Genomic DNA, 22,318 nt, shown 5'->3' on the forward strand with positions numbered 1-22,318 from the left:
GCTTTAAATGCATTGCCCAGATATGAAATTTAGGGCTAAAATAGCCAATGCTAGGTTTCTTATTGCAATAATAGCTAGTTTATAGATAAATGCTTTAACCTCATTATTTAATGATAAATTCTCTATCACTTAAAGTTTAGTGGTAAAATGGGAAAGTGTATTTGGCATCTTCAAAATAGGCATTCAGTTCAGAGCTATCTGCCTAGATTAGACAAGCATACTAGCAATCTCTTCCAGGTGCATCTGTGTGATGTGTGAAGGCAAGCTGTTATACATCCAAGCCTGTGATGCTATATTCTGTGGCTGAGCCTAATATGGAGAAAACTTGTCACATTTTGCTCTTGGAAAGTAACAGTTTTCTAACCATTGTAAATAATTTAGAGAAATCCAATCTTTGTTAGTTTCATTTTAAGAAAGGATCCTTCATCTGGATGCAATCATAGCATAATATGTATTGCAGCAATGTGTTCAACCTATGTAGCAAATGACTTACAGAACTTTTCTGTCTTTTTTATTACCCAGAGAATCATTGGTTTACCATGCATTTATTTTTTGGTTGAGAGATTAAGTGCTGCCTTAAAAAGGGTGCACATCTGTTGTTATGGTCCCAGCTGAAGGTAATATTTAATTAGTCAGATCCCAGAATAAACCTGGCTTGATAGGTTATGTGTTTAATTTGTGCAGTTGGTTAATGTGATGGTTAGTCACATGAGGCTGCAGATGTTCTGTATCAGAATGTAAGTTTATCAGGTAAAAGAAGAAATATACAAAACTATGTATAAAAGACAGAAAGATCTTAACACAAATGTCAAAATGAATTTTCAACATATTTCCCAACACCATCTGTGCCAGTGTCTCAGTCCCAGAGAACTACCCCTCCTTCCTCACCTTGTAAAATATTTTTTTAATTGACACTTTTCAACATCTTCCCCTTCGATCGTTCAGACTGTTGTTTTTGTGTTTAGCAATTCCTTCTTAGATCTACTGGTATGAATTTTTGACAATTCTGATGTCTAAATATTTTCAGTTCCAACATGTTGAAGATTTCTGTCTAAACTCTCGATCCTTAGAAGTTCCACTGACTAGTAACCACTTCTGCTGAACTGACTAGTTCCCCTGAACTGACTTGATTCTCATGTTAGGAGAAACAATTCTATCTTCTGAATTGAACTCACATATTTCTGAAGGAAATCTTTTAACTTTCTGTTCTGAAGTCAAAATTAAACTAATTGCCGTAATATGTTTACTCTGTCATGATCTATTCTGGTCCACTCATGTTGACACTACGGACAACGCCTAGGACAGCAATGCCTTTACTTCCTCAGGAGGCTAAGAAAATTCGGCATGTTCATAAAAACTCTTACAAATGTTTGTAGATGCACCATAGAAAGCATCTTATATGGATACATCACAGCATGTTATTGCAACTGCTCTTCCCAAGACCAAATGAAACTACGGAGAGTTGTGAATGCAGTCTAGTTCATCACACAAGCCAACCTCCCATCCATTAACTTCATCTATACTTCCCGTTGCCTCGGGAAAGCAACCAGCAGACTCCTCCCACTTAGTCGGCCAGAAGATATAAAAGTTTGTATTCATGAATGCACCAATTCAAGAACAGCACCTTCCCCACTGTTACCAAACTTTTGAATTGACCTCTTTAATGTTAATGTGATCCTTCTCTGCACCTTCTTGGCACCTGTAACGTGGTATCCTGCACTTTATTGTGCTACTCTAATGTGGCTGTATAGAACGATCTGCCTGTAAAGCACATGCGCCAGCACTTCTCACTATACCTCAGTGCACATGACAATAATACACTAAATCAAATCAAATCATAAACCCACAGTAGAGACATTTTATCCATTGTTAAGTCAAAGGGATAGCAAGTCACACCAAATCAGACTTGTTAACACTAAATATTGTAGTACATTTAAATTAAAATATTCAGTGACCTTCAAAATGCCCAGTTGTACCTTACCAGACTGGTTTATTAATGTCTGAGATTTAAACCCAGTCTTTGATCAAGACCCCAACTCTCTCACACAGACTAATAGACACTGTTAAGAGATAATGTAAAAGAAAAATTAGAGTTCTATCTGGCTAGATCACTCAAGCAATTTTGAAACATTTGCTAAACCTTCATGCAATCCTTAGATAATGAGTTGTTCATAGACATTTAGAACTGTATATCTTGCTTGAATTCCAAAGGCACCTGTCAATGCAAACAGCCTCCACATATCTCTGGAGACCTTTACATATATCTTAAAACTGGTGTTCTTCTCTCAGAACTTGCAATAATTAGATAAGTGGAAAATAACTAGAAAGCAACTAAAATTCCTTTCAGCAACTTTCACAGCCACACTTTTCTGCCCAAAACACAGTCCAAACCAGTTTAATCTCTTTCTTTCTTTTTCAATATTTCAACACTTCATCTGATAAAAGGAGCAATGCTCCAAAAACTTGTGATTTCAAATAAACCTGTTGGACTATATCCTGATATTGTGCAACTTCTGATTTCTTAGACTAATAATCAAGTCATACAGAAAAAGGCCCTTTGGCCCATCTCATCCAAGCCAGTCAAAAACAATCACCTAACTATTCTAATTCCAGCCTACTAAAGTTACACTATTAATAATAAATTGTTAATTTTTGTTTAAACTTTAACCTTGGAGTCTGGTTTCTCTTATTCCCTAATTAACCTACAATTAACTTTCCAGGTCAGTTCCCATTTACGAATATCAGTTTGTTTGTTATTTTAAACTTTCTTTAAAACAAATTGCTGCTCAAAGTCCAAAATTCAACTCTCAGCTTCAACTCACAATTCCAAACTAAACGTGAAAAAAAATGACAGAAAAACATTTCCAATACTATTAATACTATAGGCATTCTACTGCAGACACAGGCTTTCTTGAGATCAATGTTTCTGACCTTTTCAGAAACAACCATTCAAAGAACCGATTCACATCAACCTGCCTTTGTTTTGAATTTGAATTCAAAAAAGTATAATTTATATACTACACCTTTTATAATGCTATTATTTGATATCTTGAAAATTTTAGGAAAAGCACTTTTAATGTAATTCATTTTTTTGTCGAACTTTCCAAACGTTATATTTCTTATTCATGTCAGTCAAATTTTAAATTGCAATCAGAGACCTGAATCTGCCTATTTTTATTGGTTTTAGATTATATATTGATTGCTTTTAATACAATTTATACAGAATCATTACATTGCAGTAATACTGTCAAGTGCTTTAAGGCACAAATGTTTCATGCATCACAGACTTAATTGCACAAGCTCAGACAAATAATTTGAATGAAAGGATTACATTCTGTCTTCAACTTCTGTCAGTTTTCTTTGGGGAAAAAACAATTTATTGTATTAGCTTTAATACATACATCAAATTTGAATTCTACTACAGGATTATCTTCGTGAGAGATAACACTAATGAAGGCAGTGCATTAAATTAAGTATGCAAATAGAGTTTGCAGGTGAATTTGCAAACAAGCAAACAGATGGGAAATAAATGTAATGCCAATGAAGGTTGAATAATGTGCAACTGAAGTACATATTTAATATAATAGAATGAATACAAGGTACATATCACAGGAGAGGAAGTGTTGGACGTATTGGCTTGTATAAAAGTGGATAAATCTGATCTTGACCAGATATTTCCAAGAACCTTGCAAGAGGCTAGAGAAGAAATTGCAGAGGCCCTGCCTGATATTTTTGCACCATTGTTAGCCAGCTGTAAGGTCCTGGAAGACTGGAAGGGAGCTCTTATTCAAGACGGCTGCAAAGATAAACTTGGAATTATAGATCAGTCAGCTTAAAATCTGTAGTAGGTAAGTTACTTGAAAAAATTCTGAGGGATAAGTTATACATGCATTTGGAAAGACAGGGTTTGATTAGAAGTAGTCAGCATGGTTTTGTGCATGGGAGATCATGCCTCACAAATTTGTTAGAGTTCTTTGATGAAGTGACCAGGAAGTTTAAAGAGGGCAGGTTGGTAAATGTAGTCTATATGGACTTCAGTAAGGCCTTTAATAAGGTTCTACATGGTAGGCTGCTCTGGAAGGTTAGATCGCATGGAATCCAGGGCGAGCTGGAAAATTGGATACACAATTGGCTTGATGGTAGGAAGCAGAGGCTGCTGACTAGTGATGTACCTCAGGGGTTGGTACTAGTCCCGTTGCTGTCAATGATTTGGATGAGAATGTACAAGGCATGATTAGTAAGTTTGCAGGTGACACTAAAATAGGTGGCATTGTGGACATTGAGAAAGGTTTTCAGAAATTGCAGCAGGACCTTGATCAGCCGCAGAAGTGGGCCAAGAAATGGCACATGGAGTTAAATATAGATAAGTGTGAGGTCTTGCATTTTGGAAAGTCAAATCAAGACAGGAATTTCATGGTGATTGATAGCACCTTTGGGAGTATAGTGGAACAGAGGGACCTTGGAGTTCAGGTGCATGATTCTCTGAAAGTGGAGACACAGGCAGACAGAGCAGTGAAGAAAACTTTTGGCACATTGGCCTCCATCAGTCAGGGCATTAAGTATAGAAGTTGGGAAGTTATGTTGCAATTGTACAGGACGTTGGTGAGGCCACACTTAAGAGTATTGTATTCAGTTTGGTCACCTTGCTGTAGGAAGGATGTTATTAAACTGGAAAGAGTGCAGAAGAAATTTACAGGGATGTTGCCGGGACTCAAGGGACTGAGTTATAGGGAGATGCAGGACAAGCTAGGACATTTTTCTTTAGAGTGAGACTGAGGGGGGAATCGTATAGAAGTATATATCATGAGAGGCATGGATAGTGTGAATGCACTCAGTTTTATTCCCAGGGTTGGGGAATCAAGGACTAGAGGGCATCAGTTTAAGGTTAGAGTGGAAAGAATAAAAGGGAACCTGAGGGACAATGTTTTTACACAGCGGGTGGTATGTAAATAGAATGAGCTGCCAGCGGAAGTGTTTGAGGCGGGTAGATTAACAACATTTACAAGGCATTTGGACAGATACATGGAAAGGAAATGGGGTAAGCATGGACCAATTTGGGCTGAAGGGTCTGTCTTTGTGCTGTAGGACTCTATGACAAGGTGACTTGGAAAGAGATTGGCAGACAAATCATTCTGTCGACCATCGTGTGGTGTTATAATTTAAAAAGCTACACTAAAGTTTCAGTGAATAAGTAGAATGCAGAAATACACTTTAGTCAGGTTAAAAAGTATATTGGTTGGGCCAGGTTTAGAATAATGTGAGCAATGGTCAGTCATCGTCATTCAACTAAAATTGCACAGTCCAAGTAAAGGATAACAGGAAAGAGTGACAAAAATATTTTGAGCGTAGAAGGATGACCATGTTTGAATGGCTTCAGAAGTTAACTTCTTAAAGGCTAAAGAAAACACAAATAAAATGTCTCATTTAAGTATATAGTACAAAAAAAAATGGCTTGGACAAATTCAATCCTGTATATCCATATGATTAAAAGTATGGCCGTCCAAATTGTGTTGCTACCATGAATACTTCGTTGCTACTTTTGTTCCCAGCTTGTAATTATTTTTCATACAAGTTCACTAAGTTCTTTTATAGGATTACTAATTTTTTATTCCCTGTATACACCCTTCTGATCAGTGAACTCTCTTTAGACTCCACAAACTGCCATTTTTTAACCTGCTGTATTTATTCCCTAATTTATTTAATTGTTTTTATTTAATTTATTTTCCAGTTGGCTACTAACTTAATTTAAATTTTAATTTGTTGTGCTGTTCAGTACTTTATAATTCAATTAGTTATCTCTTATCTGTTATATCCATTGTTACTCATGTGTTAGAAAGCTTAGATATAGGGCACATTTCTCATGAACATCAATTTTATTTACCATTATCTTATTTTCAGATGAATTTGCAAACAAACAAACAGATGTGAAATAAACATAATGCCAAAAATTTTTGAGTAATGTGCAATTGAAGTACAAATTTAATGAAAGAGAATGTATAGTGAACAGGTGCTTGCAAATGTAATAAGAGCAAGAATTGGCCATTTGGCCCATTGAGTATGCTTTGTTCTTCAATAAGATTGTGGATAATCTGAGTGTGGCCCTCCCTTCACCCGTTTCAAGACATCCAGCACTTCCTCCTCTGTAATCTGGACATTTTGCAAGAAGTCACTATCTCTTTCCCTACAGTCTATATCTTCCATTTCCTTTTCCATAGTAAATACTGAGGCAAAATATTAATTTAGTATCTCCCCCATTTTCTGCGGCTCCACACAAAAGGCTACCTAGTTGATCTTTGAGGGGTCCTATTATCTCCCTAGTTACCCTTTTATCCTTAATGCATTTGTAAAAACCCTTTAGATTCTTCTTAATTCTATTTTCCAAAGCTATCTCATATCCCATTTTTGCCCTCCTGATTGCTCTCTTAAGTATACTCCTAATTCCTTTCTACTCTTCTAAGGATTCATGCGATATATCCTGTCTGTACCTTACATATGCTTCCTTCTTTTTCTTAACCAGACCCTCAATTTCTTTAGTCATCCAGCATTCCCGATACCTACTAGCCTTTCTTTTCACCCTGACAGGAATGTACTTTTTCTGGATTCTCGTTATCTCATTTCTGAAGGCTTCCCATTTTTCAGCCGTCCCTTTACCTGCAAACATCTGCCTCCAATCAGTTTTCGAAAGTTCTTGCCTAATACTGTCAAAATTGGCTTTTCTCCAATTTAGAACTTCAACTTTTAGATCTGGTCTATCCTTTTCCATCACTATTTTAAAACTAATAGAATGGCCCACAGTGCTCCCCCACTGACACCTCAGTCACCTGCCTTGCCTTATTTCCCAAGATTAGGTCAAGTTTTGGGAAATATGGCAGGGCAGGTCCTGGATGTTGCAGTGTGTTGTGGCCTGTTTAAGTAATGTCCTGATGCAACTCCTTTTGTGGCTGTTAGGATGATTACTTCTGTAGTTGAGTGTCTGGTCTGTATGTATGTGGCTTTCCTGTAGATGCTGGTCTGCAGTTCTCCATTAACTATTTGTTCCACTGTGACATCTAGGAAAGAGAGTTTGTTGTTGTTCTCCTCCTCTTTTGTGAAATTTATGCCAGTAAGGATGGTGTTGGTGATGTTGTAGGTTTCCATTAATTTGTTCCATTTTGTGATGACAAAGATGTCATCCACATAGTGGACCCAAAGTTTGGGTTGGATCGTGGGGAGGGTTGTTATTTAAGTCTCTGCATTGCTGCTTCTGCTAAGAAGCCTGATATTGGTGATCCCACGGGTGTTCTATTGATTTGTTTGTAGGTCTTGTCATTGAAGGTGAAATGGGGCACAGGTCTATTCGCTTGCGGATGTTGTTCTTGCTGATGAGGTTGTGTTGTCTGATGTTGTGTCCTTCGTTCATCTAGTCGCGTGATCAGTGTTTCTTTGGCCAGGCTGATGTTAATTGATCTGAATAGGACTATTACATCAAATTACATTATTATTTGATGTTTTTGATGTTCAGGAATTCTTGGGTGGAATGAATGGAGTGGCATGAGTTGTCTACTAGGATTTCAGTTTTCATTGGAGTTCTTTTGCTCGTCTGTATGTCGGTGTGCCAGGGAGTGAGACTGAGTCTGTGGGAGGCCTCTGGTTTGTGTACCTTAGGTAATCTGTAGAAACAGTGTGTGTTGAATCCATTAGGTTTCATTTTTTGGAGATCTGTGTTGTTAATTTTGCCTGATTTATGAAGCTTCTGCAACGTAGCTGTGATGCAGTTTTCTAGCTATGGAGTCGGGTTTATCGCCACCTGTTAGCAAGTGTCAGTATCCGCAAGCAGTGAGTTCATCTTTACAGTGTACTGTGTTCTGCTGAGGTTGACGGCCATGCGCCCTTTGTCTGCAGATAGGATTATGTTTCTGTCTTTTTAGTCCTCTTAGGGCATTCCTTTCCTGTATGTTGAAGGTGTTCCTTTCCTTCTTCATGCTTAGTGTTGGTGCAACTGTCTGTCCTTTGGTCTGCTGGTTTTCTTCTGTGAGTCTGGTGTCTTTCAAGGTTGATTCTAATGCTGCTAAGAAGTCTTTTTTGTCACGCCTCTGTAATTGTGGTTCATCCCTCTTACTAGGATGGCTTTTACCGTGTCAGTTAGTGAGTGGTCCGATAGGTTTTTAATCCAAGCTTCTGAATTGTCTGTGTTGTTCTTTTGTGTGAGCTTGTCCAATTTCTCTTGTAGGGATGTTTTTTTATTTTTCTTGGTCTGCTGTTGTTTGATGCTGGTGGCTCGTTCTAGGGTGCTTGTCCATTCAAAGTCTGTAGCATTGGTGTATAAAGTTTTTTGGCACAAAATTTCCTGATTGTATTTGTAAAGTCAGTTGTGGGCATTGTTAATAATTTCTCTCAGCATTCTGCGGCTGTCTTTTCTGATATTCCTCTGCCTTGTGTTGAGCAGTGGTTTGCACTTGAGACATTTTGGTAATACCTATTTCATGAGGAAATACAGTTGTGCGCAAGTGGAGCTCAGAAGGATGGTGTTGGTTCCCATCTTGGGCTAGTTTTAGCATATTGTGTCCATAGGTATTGATGATTTTTGAGAAAATTTCTAGGTGTTGGTAGGTTTCTGGGCTATCATGATGCCAAGGGGTCAGAGTAGTGCGGTAGTCATCTCCAAGATGTCTTTGATACATGGTAATGTGGCTAGAGTTTCTGGGCGGGTTGTGGTTTACTTGTTTGGGTCTGTTGTTTAAGAATTGACAGACTGTGTTTATCAGGTACCTGTTCTTCTTGAATACACTGTCTAGGTATTTTTTTGAATACCTTAACATACTGAAACAGCTACTGATAAACCTAAACGACCCTATACCAACAACCAGCAAAACGAATGTAATTTACAAACTAACCTGTAAGGACTGTAATAAACACTATATTGGACAGACAGACAGAAAACTAGCCACCAGGATACACAAACACCAACTATCCACCAAAAGACTAGTATCCTTACATACAGCTGTAGAAGGACTCCACTTCGGCTGAGACAACACATCCATCCTAGAATAGGCTAAACAGAGACATGCACGGGAATCCCTTGAGGTCTGGCATTCAAGCCAGAACTCCATCAAGAAACACTTCAATTTGGACCCCATTTACCAACCTCTGAGAAAAAGAACCAGAAATGAAATCAGCCACCTTAAGAGACCAAGACTCATAAATGGAAAGCTGGACAAAACACCAGCGCTTCACCAGACGCTCACTGATGATGTTACCTAGCATGGTGATGAAACATCTGACAACAAACCTGCCAGCTCAGCGAGCAAGCTTACAATCTAAACCTCAACCTGAGCTACAGATCTTCTCAAAAATCACAGGGTTTTCCTTGTAAATTCTCTCACCATCTGCTGCTGGCCCATTGTAGCAGTTACACCATTCAGGTCTTGGTCAGTTCCAATGCTGCTGAGCCACTTCCAATGGATGTTGAAGTTCCCTAAACTAAGTATATTTGTGTCCTTGCTTCCTACAGTTCTTCAAAATGACAGTTAATGTGGAGAAGTACTGATTCATCAACTGAATTAAGGTAATAAATGGTAATCAGCAAGAGGTTCTCTGGCCCAAGTTTGACCTGTTCCTATGAGACATCATCAGGCTTGGAGTCAACATTGAAGACTTCCAGAGTCATTCCATCCTGGCTGTATGCCACTGAGCCGTCATGTTTTGTGGCTTTGTCATACTCATGACCATATGAATTAGGAGCAAGTGTAGGTCATTCAGCCTCTCAACCCTGCTCCTCCTTTCAGTAAGATTATGATTGATCTTATTTTAATCTTAAATCTAAATTCTCACTCTTGCTTACCAAGAATGTATCTACCTCTGCCATAAAAATATTCAAGGACTCTGCTTCTATCACTTTTTCCGGAAGAGTTCCAAAAACACATCTCTGAGAGAGAAAAAGATTTGTCTCATCTCTGTTTTAAAATAGTGACCCCTGATTTTTAAACAGTAACCTCTAGTTCTAGATCCTCCCAGAAGAGGAAACATCTTCTTCACATCTGCTGGTCAGGATCTTACTTTTTCAATCAAGTCACCTATTTCACTTATCAACTCTGACTGGTTAAACCAAGTCTGTCTGATCTTTTCTCAAAACAAACCACCCATTCTGATGTTGTATAAACTGTCTCTGAACTGTCTTAGAGTAGTTTACATTGTAATGATTCGCAGGTAAAGGGACGGCTGGAAAATGGGAAGCCTTCAGAAATTAGATAACAAGAATCCAGAGAAAGTATATTTCTTCAGGGTGACAGGGAAGGCTGGGAGGTATAGGGAATGCTGGATGACTAAAGAAATTGAGGGTTTGGTTAAGAAAAAGAAGGAAGCATATGTCAGGTATAGACAGGACAGATCAAGTGAATCCTTAGAAGAGTATAAAGGAAGTAAGAGTATACTTAAGAGGGAAATCAGGAGGGCCAAAAGGGGATGTGAGATAGCTTTGGCAAATAGAATTAAGGAGAATCCAAAGGGTTTTTACAAATATATTAAAGACAAAAGGGTAACTAGGGAGAGAATAGGGCCCCTCAAAGATCAGCAAGGCAGCCTTTGTGTGGAGCCACAGAAAATGGGGGAGATACTAAATGAATATTTTGCCTCAGTATTTACTGTGGAAAAGGATATGGAAGATGTAGACTGTAGGGAAATAGATGGCGACATCTTGCAAAATGTACAGATTACAGGAGGAAGTGCTGGATGTCTTGAAAGGTGGATAAATCCCCAGCACCTAATCAGGTGTACCCGAGAACTCTGTGGGAAACTAGAGAAGTGATTGCTGGGCCTTTTGCTGAGATATTTGTATCATCGATGGTCACAGGTGAGGTACCCGAAGACTGGAGGTTGGCTAACGCGGTGCCACTGTTTAAGAAGGGCGGTAACGACAAGCCAGGGAACTGTAGACCGGTGAGCGTGACCTCGGGTGGGCAAGTTGTTGGAGGGAATCCTGAGTGACAGGATGTACATGTATTTGGAAAGGCGAGGACTGATTAAGGATAGTCAACATGGCTTTGTGCATGGGAAATCATGTCTCACAAACTTGATTGAGTTTTTCGAAGAAGTAACAAAGAGGATTGATGAGGGCAGAGCAGTAGATGTGATCTATATGGACTTCAGTAAGGCGTTTGACAAGATTCCCCATGGGAGACTGATTCGCAAGGTGAGATCTCATAGAATACAGGGAGAACTAGCCATTTGGATACAGAACTGGCTCAAAGGTAGAAGACAGAGGGTGGTGGCGGAGGGTTGTTTTTCAGATTGGAGCCCTGTGACCAGTGGAGTGCCACAAGGATCGGTGCTGATTCCTCTACCTTTTGTCATTTACATAAGAGGATGCGAGCATAAGAAGTACAGTTAGTAAGTTTGCAGATGACACCAAAATTGGAGGTGTAGTGGACAGCAAAGAGGGTTACCTCAGATTACAACCTGATTTGGATGAGATAGGCCAATGGTCTGAGAAGTGGCAGATGGAGTTTAATTCAGATAAATACGAGGTGCTGCATTTTGGGAAAGCAAATCTTAGCAGGACTTATGCACTTTTAATGGTAAGGTCCTAGGGAGTGTTGCTGAACAAAGAGACCTTGGAGTGCAGGTTCATAGCTCCTTGAAAGTAGAGTCGCACGTAGATAGGATAGTGAAGAAGGCATTTGGTATGCTTTCTTTTATTGGTCAGAGTATTGAGTACAGGAGTTGGCAGATCATGTTGCGACTCTACAGGACATTGGTTAGGCCACTGTTGGAACATTGCGTGCAATTCTGGTCTTCTTCCTACCGGAAAGATGTTGTGAAACTTGAAAAGGTTCAGAAAAGATTTACAAGGCTGTTGCTAAGGTTGGAACATTTGAGCTATAGGGAGAGGCTGACAGGCTGTGGCTGTTTTCCCTGGAGCGTTGGAAGCTGAGGGGTGACCTTATAGAGGTTTACAAAATTATGAGGAAGAGTTGACATTTTCAACATAAATCCACTTATCTCTCAGCCCTCTTGCCAGTTTCCCCCTCTCCCCACAACATGATGAAGAGGTTATGCTTGAAACGTCGACTGTACTGCTCCTCGTATGCTGCCTGACCTGCTGTGCTTTCCAGCACCATACTTTTTCACTCAGTCAGTATAGGAATTGACCCCACAGTGTTGCCATTGTTAACTACCCATCCAGCCAACTAAGCTTACCCACCCTGTTCCCTTTCTGAATAAAGGTATTGTAATGCATACTTCCAAACTAATGGGACCAGTCTCAAATCAAGGGAGTTTTGGAAAATTAAAGCCAATGCGCTAACAATCTCACTAGTCACTTATTTTAAGATCCTAAAGATGAAGTCCATCAGGACCAAGCACTTGTCGGCCTGCAACTCCAACACTTAACTTACTACCAATTCTTGAGTGATTGGATTTTTCCCGAGTTCCTTCCTTCTGTCCATTTCCTGAGTTATTGCAGCTATTCATAGTTACTTGTATATTCTATAGTGAGGACAAATGCAAAATACCTGTTCAATTCATCTGTCATTTTCTTATTTTCCAGTATTGATTCTCCAGTCTCCTTTTCTATTGGGTGAACACTAACTTTATACCTTTTTTTTATATGGTTATAAAAAGTATTTACCTGATTTTATATTTCTGGCTAGCTTTCTCTCATACACCAAATTTTCCATCTATAATAATTTTTTGGTCATTCCTTGCTTTTTTTTATATATTTTATCCAATCTCCTGACCTGCTATAAGTCTTTGCATAGTTAATTGCTGTTTCTTTTAGTTTGGTACCACCACAGGTAGAAAAGATAGTGAAGAATGACATTTGGTATGCTTGCCTTTACTGGTTAGTGCATTCATTATAGGAGTTGGGAGGTCATGTTGCGGCTACAGGACATTGGATAGGCCATTTTTGGAATACTGTGTTTTATTCTGCTCTTCCTGCTATAGGAAAGGATGCAAAAAAGATTTACAAGAAGTTTGGAGGGTTTGAGCTATCAGGAGAGGCTGAATAGGGTGGAACTATCTTTCTGAGAGCGTCAGAAGCTGTGGGATGACGCTATAGAAGTTCATAAAATAATAAGGGGAATGGGTTGGTTAAAGAGCGAAGGTCTTTTCCCAGTATAGGTGAATCCAAAAGTAGAGGGCATAGGTTTATGATGAGAGGAGAAAGATTTCAGAGGCACCTAAGGGGCAACCTTTTCATGCAGAGGGTGGTGTGTGTATGGAATGAGCTGCCAGAGGAAGTGGTGGAGGCAGGTACAATTACAGCATTTAAAACACATCTGGATGGGTATATGAATAGGAAGAGCTTAGAGGAATATGGGGTCAAATGCTGGCAAATTGGACTAGATTAATTTAGAATATCTAGTCGGCATGGACAAGTTGGATCGAAGGGTCTGATTCCATGCTGTACATCCCTATGACTCTATGACTCTGTCCTTAACATTTCTAGTTAACCATAGATAGTGGGTCCATCTCTTGGAATTTTTCTTTAATCACTGAAGCAGATCTACTCTGTACTCCAAAAAAGTCCTCTTAAATGTATGCCACTGCATCTCTGTCAACCAGTTCTTTTGTCTAATTTGACACATCATGATGCCCTGCTAATGGAACAAAAGACACCCTGGAATGGCGATAGGTAATACTGAGATGATGACTACATATATGCTTCTGCGAACAGGACTTGGCCAAACTATTGTTTGACTCTCTGTGAACAGCCTTCCCAGTGTTGGTGCAAGTTCCCAGATATTAATTGGGTAGATATTGGATAATTAACAGGATGGGCTGTAACTTTATTTAAATTTTGTAAGATTTCATTCACAGTACATGGGAATTGCTGACTAAGTAGCATTTATTCTCCCTCTCCAGTTCTCCTTGAGAGGATGATGATAAACTGCTTCTTGAACCATTGCAGTCAATTTGATGTAGGTACAACCACAATGCTGCAAATGTGTTGCTGGTCAAAGCACAGCAGGCCAGGCAGCATCTCAGGAGTAGAGAATTCGACATTTCGAGCATAAGCCCTTCATCAGGAATAAGAGAGAGAGCCACCTCCAAACGGACCCCACCACCAAGGATATATTTCCCTCCCCTCCCCTATCAGCGTTCCGCAAGGACCACTCCCTTCGTGACTCCCTCGTCAGATCCACACCCCCCACCAACCCAACCTCCACCCCCGGCACCTTCCCCTGCAACCGCAGGAAATGTAAAACTTGCGCCCACACCTCCACACTCACTTCCCTCCAAGGCCCCAAGGGATCCTTCCATATCCGCCACAAGTTCACCTGTACCTCCACACACATCATCTATTGCACCCGATGTGGCCTCCTCTATATTGGTGAGACAGGCCGCTTACTTGCGGAACGCTTCAGAGAACACCTCCGGGCCGCCCGAACCAACCAACCCAATCACCCCGTGGCTCAACACTTTAACTCTCCCTCCCACTCCACCGAGGACATGCAGGTCCTTGGACTCCTCCACCGGCAGAACACAACAACACGACGGCTGGAGGAGGAGCGCCTCATCTTCCGCCTGGGAACCCTCCAACCACAAGGTATGAATTCAGATTTCTCCAGTTTCCTCATTTCCCCTCCCCCCACCTTGTCTCAGTCGGTTCCCTCAACTCAGCACCGCCCTCCTAACCTGCAATCCTCTTCCTGACCTCTCCGCCCCCACCCCACTCTGGCCTATCACCCTCACCTTGACCTCCTTCCACCTATCCCACCTCCATCGCCCCTCCCCCTAGTCCCTCCTCCCTACCTTTTATCTTAGCCTGCTTGGCTCTCTCTCTTATTCCTGATGAAGGGCTTATGCTCGAAACGTCGAATTCTCTACTCCTGAGATGCTGCCTGGCCCGCTGTGCTTTGACCAGCAACACATTTGCAGCTGTGATTTCCAGCATCTGCAGACCTCATTTTTTACAACCACAATGCTGTTAGGGAGGGAATTCCAGAATTTTGACCCAGTGACATTGAAGGAAGGAAGATATATTTCCAAGTTAGCGTAATGTGTGGTTTGAAACAGAACTTACAGGTGATGATGTTCTCATACGTTTGCTGGCCTTGTTATTCTAGATGGTGGTAGTTATGTGGTTGAAAGGTGTTGTGTGTAAGCAACATGGTAAATTTCTAATGTGCATTTTACAGATGATGCACTTTGCTGCTACTGAACGTTGGTGATGGAGAGACTAATGTTTGCGGTACCAATCAAGAGAGCTGCTTTCTTGAGCATTTTTGGTACTACACTTATCCAGGAAATCAGAAATCACACTCCTGATTTGTACCTTGGTGGACTTTGAGGGAGTCACTTGCTGCATGATTCCTAGCCTCTGATCAACTCTTCGAGCCTCAGTATTTTTATGACTAGTTCAGTTCACTGTCTGGATATAGTAAAATCCAGGATGGGGGATTCAATTATGATGATGTCATTGAATGCCATGGCATAGTGGTTAGATTGTCTCATGTTGGACATATTCATTGTCAGAGACTTGTGTGGCACAAATGATAGTTGTCATTTAGCTGCCCAAATTTCAATATTGTCTGGGTGTGACTGAATTTGGATTGCTTCAGTATCTGAGGAGATATGAAAGTTACTGAATATTGCGCAATAATTAGCGAACGTTCCCACTTCTGACCTCATGATGGAAGAAGGTCATCGGTGAAACAGCTGAAGATCATTTTCTCCGATGCCTAGGCATTGATCAGATGCTCCTTCTGATGTTATTTTTATAGAAGTTAAATACAACTAAATGGCTTGCAAGGCATTTTAGAGGACATGCAAGAGTCAGTCATGTTTCTCTTATTCTAGGTGCACATCTCGTTGAGACCAAGTAAGAATAGCAGATATCCTTCTCGAGAAGCCAACAGTGAACAAGATGAATTTTTAACTATAATTCTATAACAATAACTACAATAGTTCATGGTCACCGTTACTGATAAATAACTTTTTCTTTCAACTTTATTTAATGGATTTGAATTGATGACTCTGGATCATTTGTCCAAATGACTGGATTAGCAGTTAAGGAACATTACCACTATGCTACTGTTCCCCTTAATAGAAACTTCACTTTAAAAAGAAAGAGTTTTGTGCAGTTACTGTACAATTACAGATATTATCATTCCTTTATATTTTCTGTTCCTGTAGGATTCTGTGAGTCGCCAGTCCGTTTACAGCATGCACCAACTCCAGGGTAATAAACAATATGGCACTGAGAAAACTGGAATCCTGTATAAGAAAAGTGATGGGTTAGTACTGCTCTTTTCATTCACTTTAAGATTGTTGGTCTCGAGCATTTGCCTCCAGTGGGATATGTCTTCTGTGAACCCCTGTTTCTTTTGGGATTTAGAATGGCTGCATTCTATAGCTAGCAGACTATGTATTTATTGAATTGTAGCCATGGAAACTAACTGTTCAGTGATTCAACAGTAAGCAGTACTCAATCTGTTTTGCTGTAACGATCAAGTAGCCTGAGGCACTGACTCGTCTTTTCTGAAACACAGAGGTCTATGCAAAATGAGCTTTTGTGTTTTATTGTCGTCTTTATTTTTGATGTCATGTAATTTTAATATTCTTGTGCCAAGTAATGTAACAAAAGCCTTTTCCACTTAAAATATTGTCTTTTACTACATATTAGAACAATATGGTAAGGTTGATCTTAGAAACTCCTGAACACAAATATGAACACATAGTGTTTTTTTCAAAATAATCTCTTTTTATTTTGCTTTTCTCTCTCCATTTCACTATTGTGAGTTTCATTCCTTATAAGAAACAATATGTACCAGTAAACCTTTGATCCACTATTCAAATTACTATTATTCACCAGCACAAAAGCAAAATATTGCAGATGTTAGAAATTTGAAATAAAATTTTGAAATGCTGGAAATACTCAATGTGTTAGACAACATCTGTACAGAAAGAAACAGAACTAAAATTTTAGGTAAATGATTTTCAATTGAACTGGAAGTGTTAATTGTGTAACATCTTTTAAGAAGTACAAAGGTTAAGGAGGAAAGGAAGAACAAAAGAGGAAGTTTGTGATATGATGAAAGAAAATGAGATTAGAAGACTAAAGCAATGATGGTACAAGGTAAAAGGAAAGTTAATGGAACAAGGGAAAAAACAAAAGATAGAGCTAGGAGATGCTTAAATCAGAATTGCAGTATCATTATCAATTGCTGCTTTCTGAAAAAGATTATGATTTGAATTTGTTGAACCCAATGTTGATTGTTAAAAGTTACAGAATTACTAATTGCAACATAAGATGCTCTTCCTCAAGCTTCATTGAAATGGTAGTCCATTAAGGTGAAATTAGGTGATTGATTATAATGAAGAAAGGTGTTTTGAGGAGACAGTCAGGTGTCAGTGAAGGTAATGGCCCTGTCAAGAAAAGGGAGGGGGAATGTATTTGGTGGTGGAATCATAGAGGAAGTTGCAAAAAATGAACTGCAGAAAGTGGAATTGATGATGTCAGTGAAATTCTGTTGTAGTTCTGGAAGGGACTGGAAGTTAATGAGAGAAGTAAATGGAGTTGTAGGTAGATAGATAGTGAAGAAGGCATTTGGTATGCTTTTCTTTATTGGTCAGAGCATTGAGTATAGGAGTTGGAAGGTCATGTTATGGCTGTACAGGACATTGGTTAGGCCACTGTTGGAATATTGTGTGCAATTCCGATCTCCCTCCTATTGGAAAGATGTTGTGAAACTTGAAAGTTTTCAGAAAAGATTTACGAGGATGTTGCCAGGTTTGGAGGATTTAAGCTTTAAGAGGTTGAATAAGCTGAGGCTGTTTTCCCAGGAGTGTCGGAGAGTGAGGGGTGATCTTATAGAGGTTTACAAAATCATGAGGGGCATGGATAGGGTAGATAGGCAAGGTCTCTTGCCTGGGGTGGGGGAGTCCAGAACTAGAGGGCATAGGTTTAGGATGAGAGGGGAAAGATAGAAAAGGGACCTAAGGGGCAACTTTTTCATGCAGATTATATGAATAGAAACGGTTTAGAGGGATATGGGCCAAGTGCTGGCAAATGGGACCAGATTAGATTTGGATATCTGATCAGCATGGACAAATTGGACCAAAGGGACTGCTTCCATACTGCACCTCTCTTTGACTCTAATGTGAGAAATGGAGCAATTGCGCCCAAGGCCCCAGCAACCACAGGGATGGGAATTCAAAAGTATGCGCTTCCTCTGCAACAGTCTAGTCCATTCTTCAAGCAATACCAACACCTACTCCCCTTCCTTTACAAGCACAGGTGATGCAATTTTAGCATCTTCACTGTTTAAAGTTAAGTCATTCTTTCAAGATAATACAACAATTTACTTGTACTTCTTCTAGTTTGTATTTGCTACTCATGATGTGGTGTCCTGTCCATTGATATGACAAAATGTAGATTGGGTTATCACTTTGCAGAAAATTTTAATTCTTCCTTTAGCCTGTCATTTTAAATCTTTCTTCAACTCCAAACCTGGATTTTTCATCCTCAAATGCCTACAATGTTCTAGTGATGGTTAAAGGTTAAGCCCAAGGAACAATGAGATATTTTACAAACTTCTGTCTTGAATTTGAGTTAATCAATTTCAGACTATAATCCCTTCCTCCATTTTCTGAACAGCTGTTAGCACTAATTCTGCTATTCCTACATTCCTCCTCCTGTGGTATAGTGGTAATGTCTTGACCTCTGAGCCAGGAGTCCTAGGTTCAAGTTCCACCTGTTCCAGATGAATATAATAATATTTCTGAATAGCTTAATTAGAAAGTATCTATATTCTTGCACTAGACCAAGGTTTTGTTTCATTACTTGTCCCACCACCATCTCCTTTTGCCATACACCATCATTTCGGTTATCTTTTAATTCCTTCTGCTTCCCATGACATTAAGGGGCTTCCCTTTAAACTGTTACCCTGAATGCCATTTTCCCCTCCTTTGTTCTTGCTTCAAACCTATTATGTCTCTAACTTTTGGTGAGAGGTCACCAACTTGAAACATTGTGGAGAACTTTCCCAGGGAATTGGAGATAGGAAGAGCTAATAAAATCATTGAGAAATGGAGTTTTGCTGGTTCTGAATGTGTTCCTATCTCCATGGACTGTTTGTGGTCCTTGCTTTGTTGTGGTGACAACAATTCACCGAGCAGCACTGAGAAGCCAATTAAGGCTTATAAGCAACTAATTACCTGCAATTGTCTGGTGCAAGTAGGACTTTATTGGTTTCAGAGTTAAAGAGTATGGGGCTGGAAAAGCTCAGCTGGTCAGGCAGCATCCAAGGAGCAGGAGAGTCGACTCTGATCTCCAGCGCTCACTTTCTCCTTTATTGGTATCACACTAGGTCTCCACTGTGACTGCAGTTTGTCAGATAAAAGAAATCACATTTGGAGCTGATGTGACAAATTAATGAAATCTACCACTGTCAGATGCAAATTGGAAAGGCTCTTGAACCAAGAAGCCTGGCTTCAAGTACCAAGTACTGTAAAAGTATGTAATAATATCGCTGAGCTGGTTGATTGGAAAAATAGGTTAAATTTTTAAAAAATGCCAATCAGCATGTCTGAAATTGTCTACAATTCTCTTCCAGTCTGTTGATTGTAGTAAGTAGTCTCTAATTGAATGACATTCCTGAATGGGGATCTCTTAATAGGACACTTCATAACAAGTTATCCCACAAGCTGCACTGCTGCTGAGAATTAGGTCAGGACTCAAAAATGGTCTGGAAGGGTGGTGCAGTGATAGTCTCCCTGCCTCTGAGCCAGGAGACCTGAGTTTAACTCTCACCTTCTCCAGAGATGTATAATAACATTTCTGAGTAGGAATAGTGTCTACACTCCTAGACCAAGAGACCCAGGTTCAAATTCTCACCTGCTCCAGAGATGTATAGTAACATCTCTGAACAGGTTGATTGGAAAATTAGGTTAAATTTTTAAAAGAATTGTCCCGACTACTGACAATATTCAATGTCTGAATGATTCAGTACCTAAACTTGGTGCTTCTCTCTACAAATGCTGCCTGACTTGCTGGCTGTATACAGCATTTTCTGGTTGTATAACTCCTTTTCACATGTTAACTTGATAATCAATGTCATCAGATGTCTGTCTTTGGGGTATTGCTATATCTTTGTTGAAAGCACAGAAGTGTATACTTCTAACAATTGCTAAGAATATCATCATCTCTCCCAGTGCCTCATCTGAGTGGCATGAGAACTCATAACTCAGAACAGATATCAAACTTTCAATTGTTTTGCTTTCTATGCTCTGCAACTCTTTTTAGACAAACAATAAACCGCAACTTGCATTATGGAGCAACTTAATTCCAGTGGAACATCTCAACTTGCTTCACAGTTGGGACTCTGATCTGATCAGAAATAGGCAGGAGGTTACCTGAAGGTGTTGTGAAGTTAAGGTTTTTAAGGATCCTTTTGATGTAGGGGAATGACCTATCAAGGTAGGTGGAAACAAGAACTTAATTCCAGAAAGTAGGGGCTAAAGGCTCTGTCACTAATTGTATAACGCAAAAAGGAGAGAATACAGATTTTTCAGAAGGAATGGGCAGCAAAGTTAGCAGAGGAATCAAGGCTGTGGAGAGTTTTGTAGTTGAGGTCAAGGATACTGATAAACCTAGGGTTAACAAGCCAATGTAGAGTTGAAAAGTGCGGTGCTGATGATGAGCTAATGAAGAGTTCATGCTTGAAACTTCGACTCTCCTCGGATGCTGCCTGGCCGGCTGTGCTTTTCCAGCACCACACTTTCTGACTCTGACCTCCAACATTTGTAGTCCTCACTTCCACCAAGCTAATATAGAGAGTCAAAAATAGGAGATATGGGTGTATAGGTTTTAGATACTATGTTGTGGATCATGATAGAATTTATGAAGGTATATCTTAAGAGATCGATGAGGGTAATGCTTAAAAAATAAAATCTTGGGTTGAAAAAACATGGACAAAAGCTTTGATGGGATTTGGCGACAGTGGGGTATTATAAGGATAAAGATGTGATATGGGTGTCCTTTGTACAATTGCCGAAAGTAAGCATGAGGGTGCAACCGACATTGAAGAAGACAAGTAGTACATTGGCCTTCATAACAAGATTTTGAGTAAAGGATCAGGGATGCCTTGCTGCAGTTTGCTGAGTTTACACCCAGAGTGTTGTCATGCAGTTTTGGTCTCCTTGTCTGAGGATGGTTATATTCTGGCTACGGAGAAAGTGCTACAAAGGCTCACCAGACTGGTTCTTAGGATTGTCAAGTTCATGTATGAAGAGAGACTAGATTGATTAGAACTATATTCACTAGACTTTAGAAGATTGAGGGAGTAACCTCATGGAAACTTTAAAAATTCTAACAAGACTAGATAGTTTCAACACAGGATGTTCTCAATGACTGGGAAGTCCCGAATCAGGATAACAGCCTAAGAATATGGGGTAGGCATTTAGGGCGAAAATAAATCAGCCAGAGAATAGTAGAATTTTCCACCACAGAAAGTGGTTGAGGCCAGAACAGTGCATGTTTTTGGGAAACAGTTAGATATTAATTAGCAAGTTTTGAGAAGATTTGTAGCTCAGGTTGAGGTTTTGGATATAGGTTTGCTTGCTGAGCTGCAAGATCCATTTCCAGATGTTTCATTACCTTACAAGGTAACATCTTCAGTGGACCTCATGCAAAGCAATGCTGAAAATTCCTGCTTTCATCACCACAGGAAATGACATCACAAACCCAAAGAATCCCAAATATATAAATAAAAAGCAGGAATTTTCAGCATTGCTTCGCATGAGGTTACCTAGTAAGGTAATGAAACGTCTGGAAATTAACCTTTCAACTCAGCGAGCAAACCTACATCCAAGATATTAATTCTTTGGGCTAAAGGATTCAAAGTTTGTGGGGTGAAAGTGGGAGCAGGGTATTGAGTAGGATGATCAGCCATGACCTTGTTGAATGGCAGAGTAAGCTTGAAAGGCTGACTGGCCTACTCCATTCCTATTTTCTAATGTTTCTTTATTTCAGAACTGGAAGAAGACACCCTTGAGTTGACTGAGAGGTTTTAAACTAATTTAGATTGCACACCTGAAGAATATAGAGATTAGATGCAAGGACACAAAGTTTCTGGAATGTTGATGTCCGTGTTGATCTGCAAGAATTTCTGTCTCATCCTTATGTCCCATTCAATGTTGACGCTACTTTGACCACCTCATACAATTATTATACAGAATTAATTCAGAACCATCTCTGACTGGAGGTGCTAGCAAGAGTACAGGTGATACAGATTACAGTTCAACTTAATTGTGAAATCAGAACAAGTGGTGTCACAAAAGTGGAATACAGGAAAAGAGGGACTAGCACAGTCTTCTGCAGAGTCCATATTATCCA

General features: G+C 39.7%; 1 protein-coding gene across 4 annotated transcripts in view; it reads left to right on the forward strand.

Annotated features, from left to right (window-relative positions):
* Positions 1 to 22,318, forward strand: part of unm_sa1614 (un-named sa1614) — a 273,238-nt gene that overhangs the window by 172,940 nt on the left and 77,980 nt on the right. For all 4 annotated transcript variants that reach the window (XM_060836540.1, XM_060836537.1, XM_060836539.1 and 1 more), the window contains one exon: positions 16,117 to 16,217. In XM_060836540.1, the coding sequence (XP_060692523.1) occupies positions 16,117 to 16,217 (101 nt within the window). The remainder of the gene's footprint in view (positions 1 to 16,116; positions 16,218 to 22,318) is intronic.

This window comes from Hemiscyllium ocellatum, chromosome 15, assembly GCF_020745735.1.
Source record: "Hemiscyllium ocellatum isolate sHemOce1 chromosome 15, sHemOce1.pat.X.cur, whole genome shotgun sequence".
NCBI classification, from domain to species: domain Eukaryota; kingdom Metazoa; phylum Chordata; class Chondrichthyes; order Orectolobiformes; family Hemiscylliidae; genus Hemiscyllium; species Hemiscyllium ocellatum.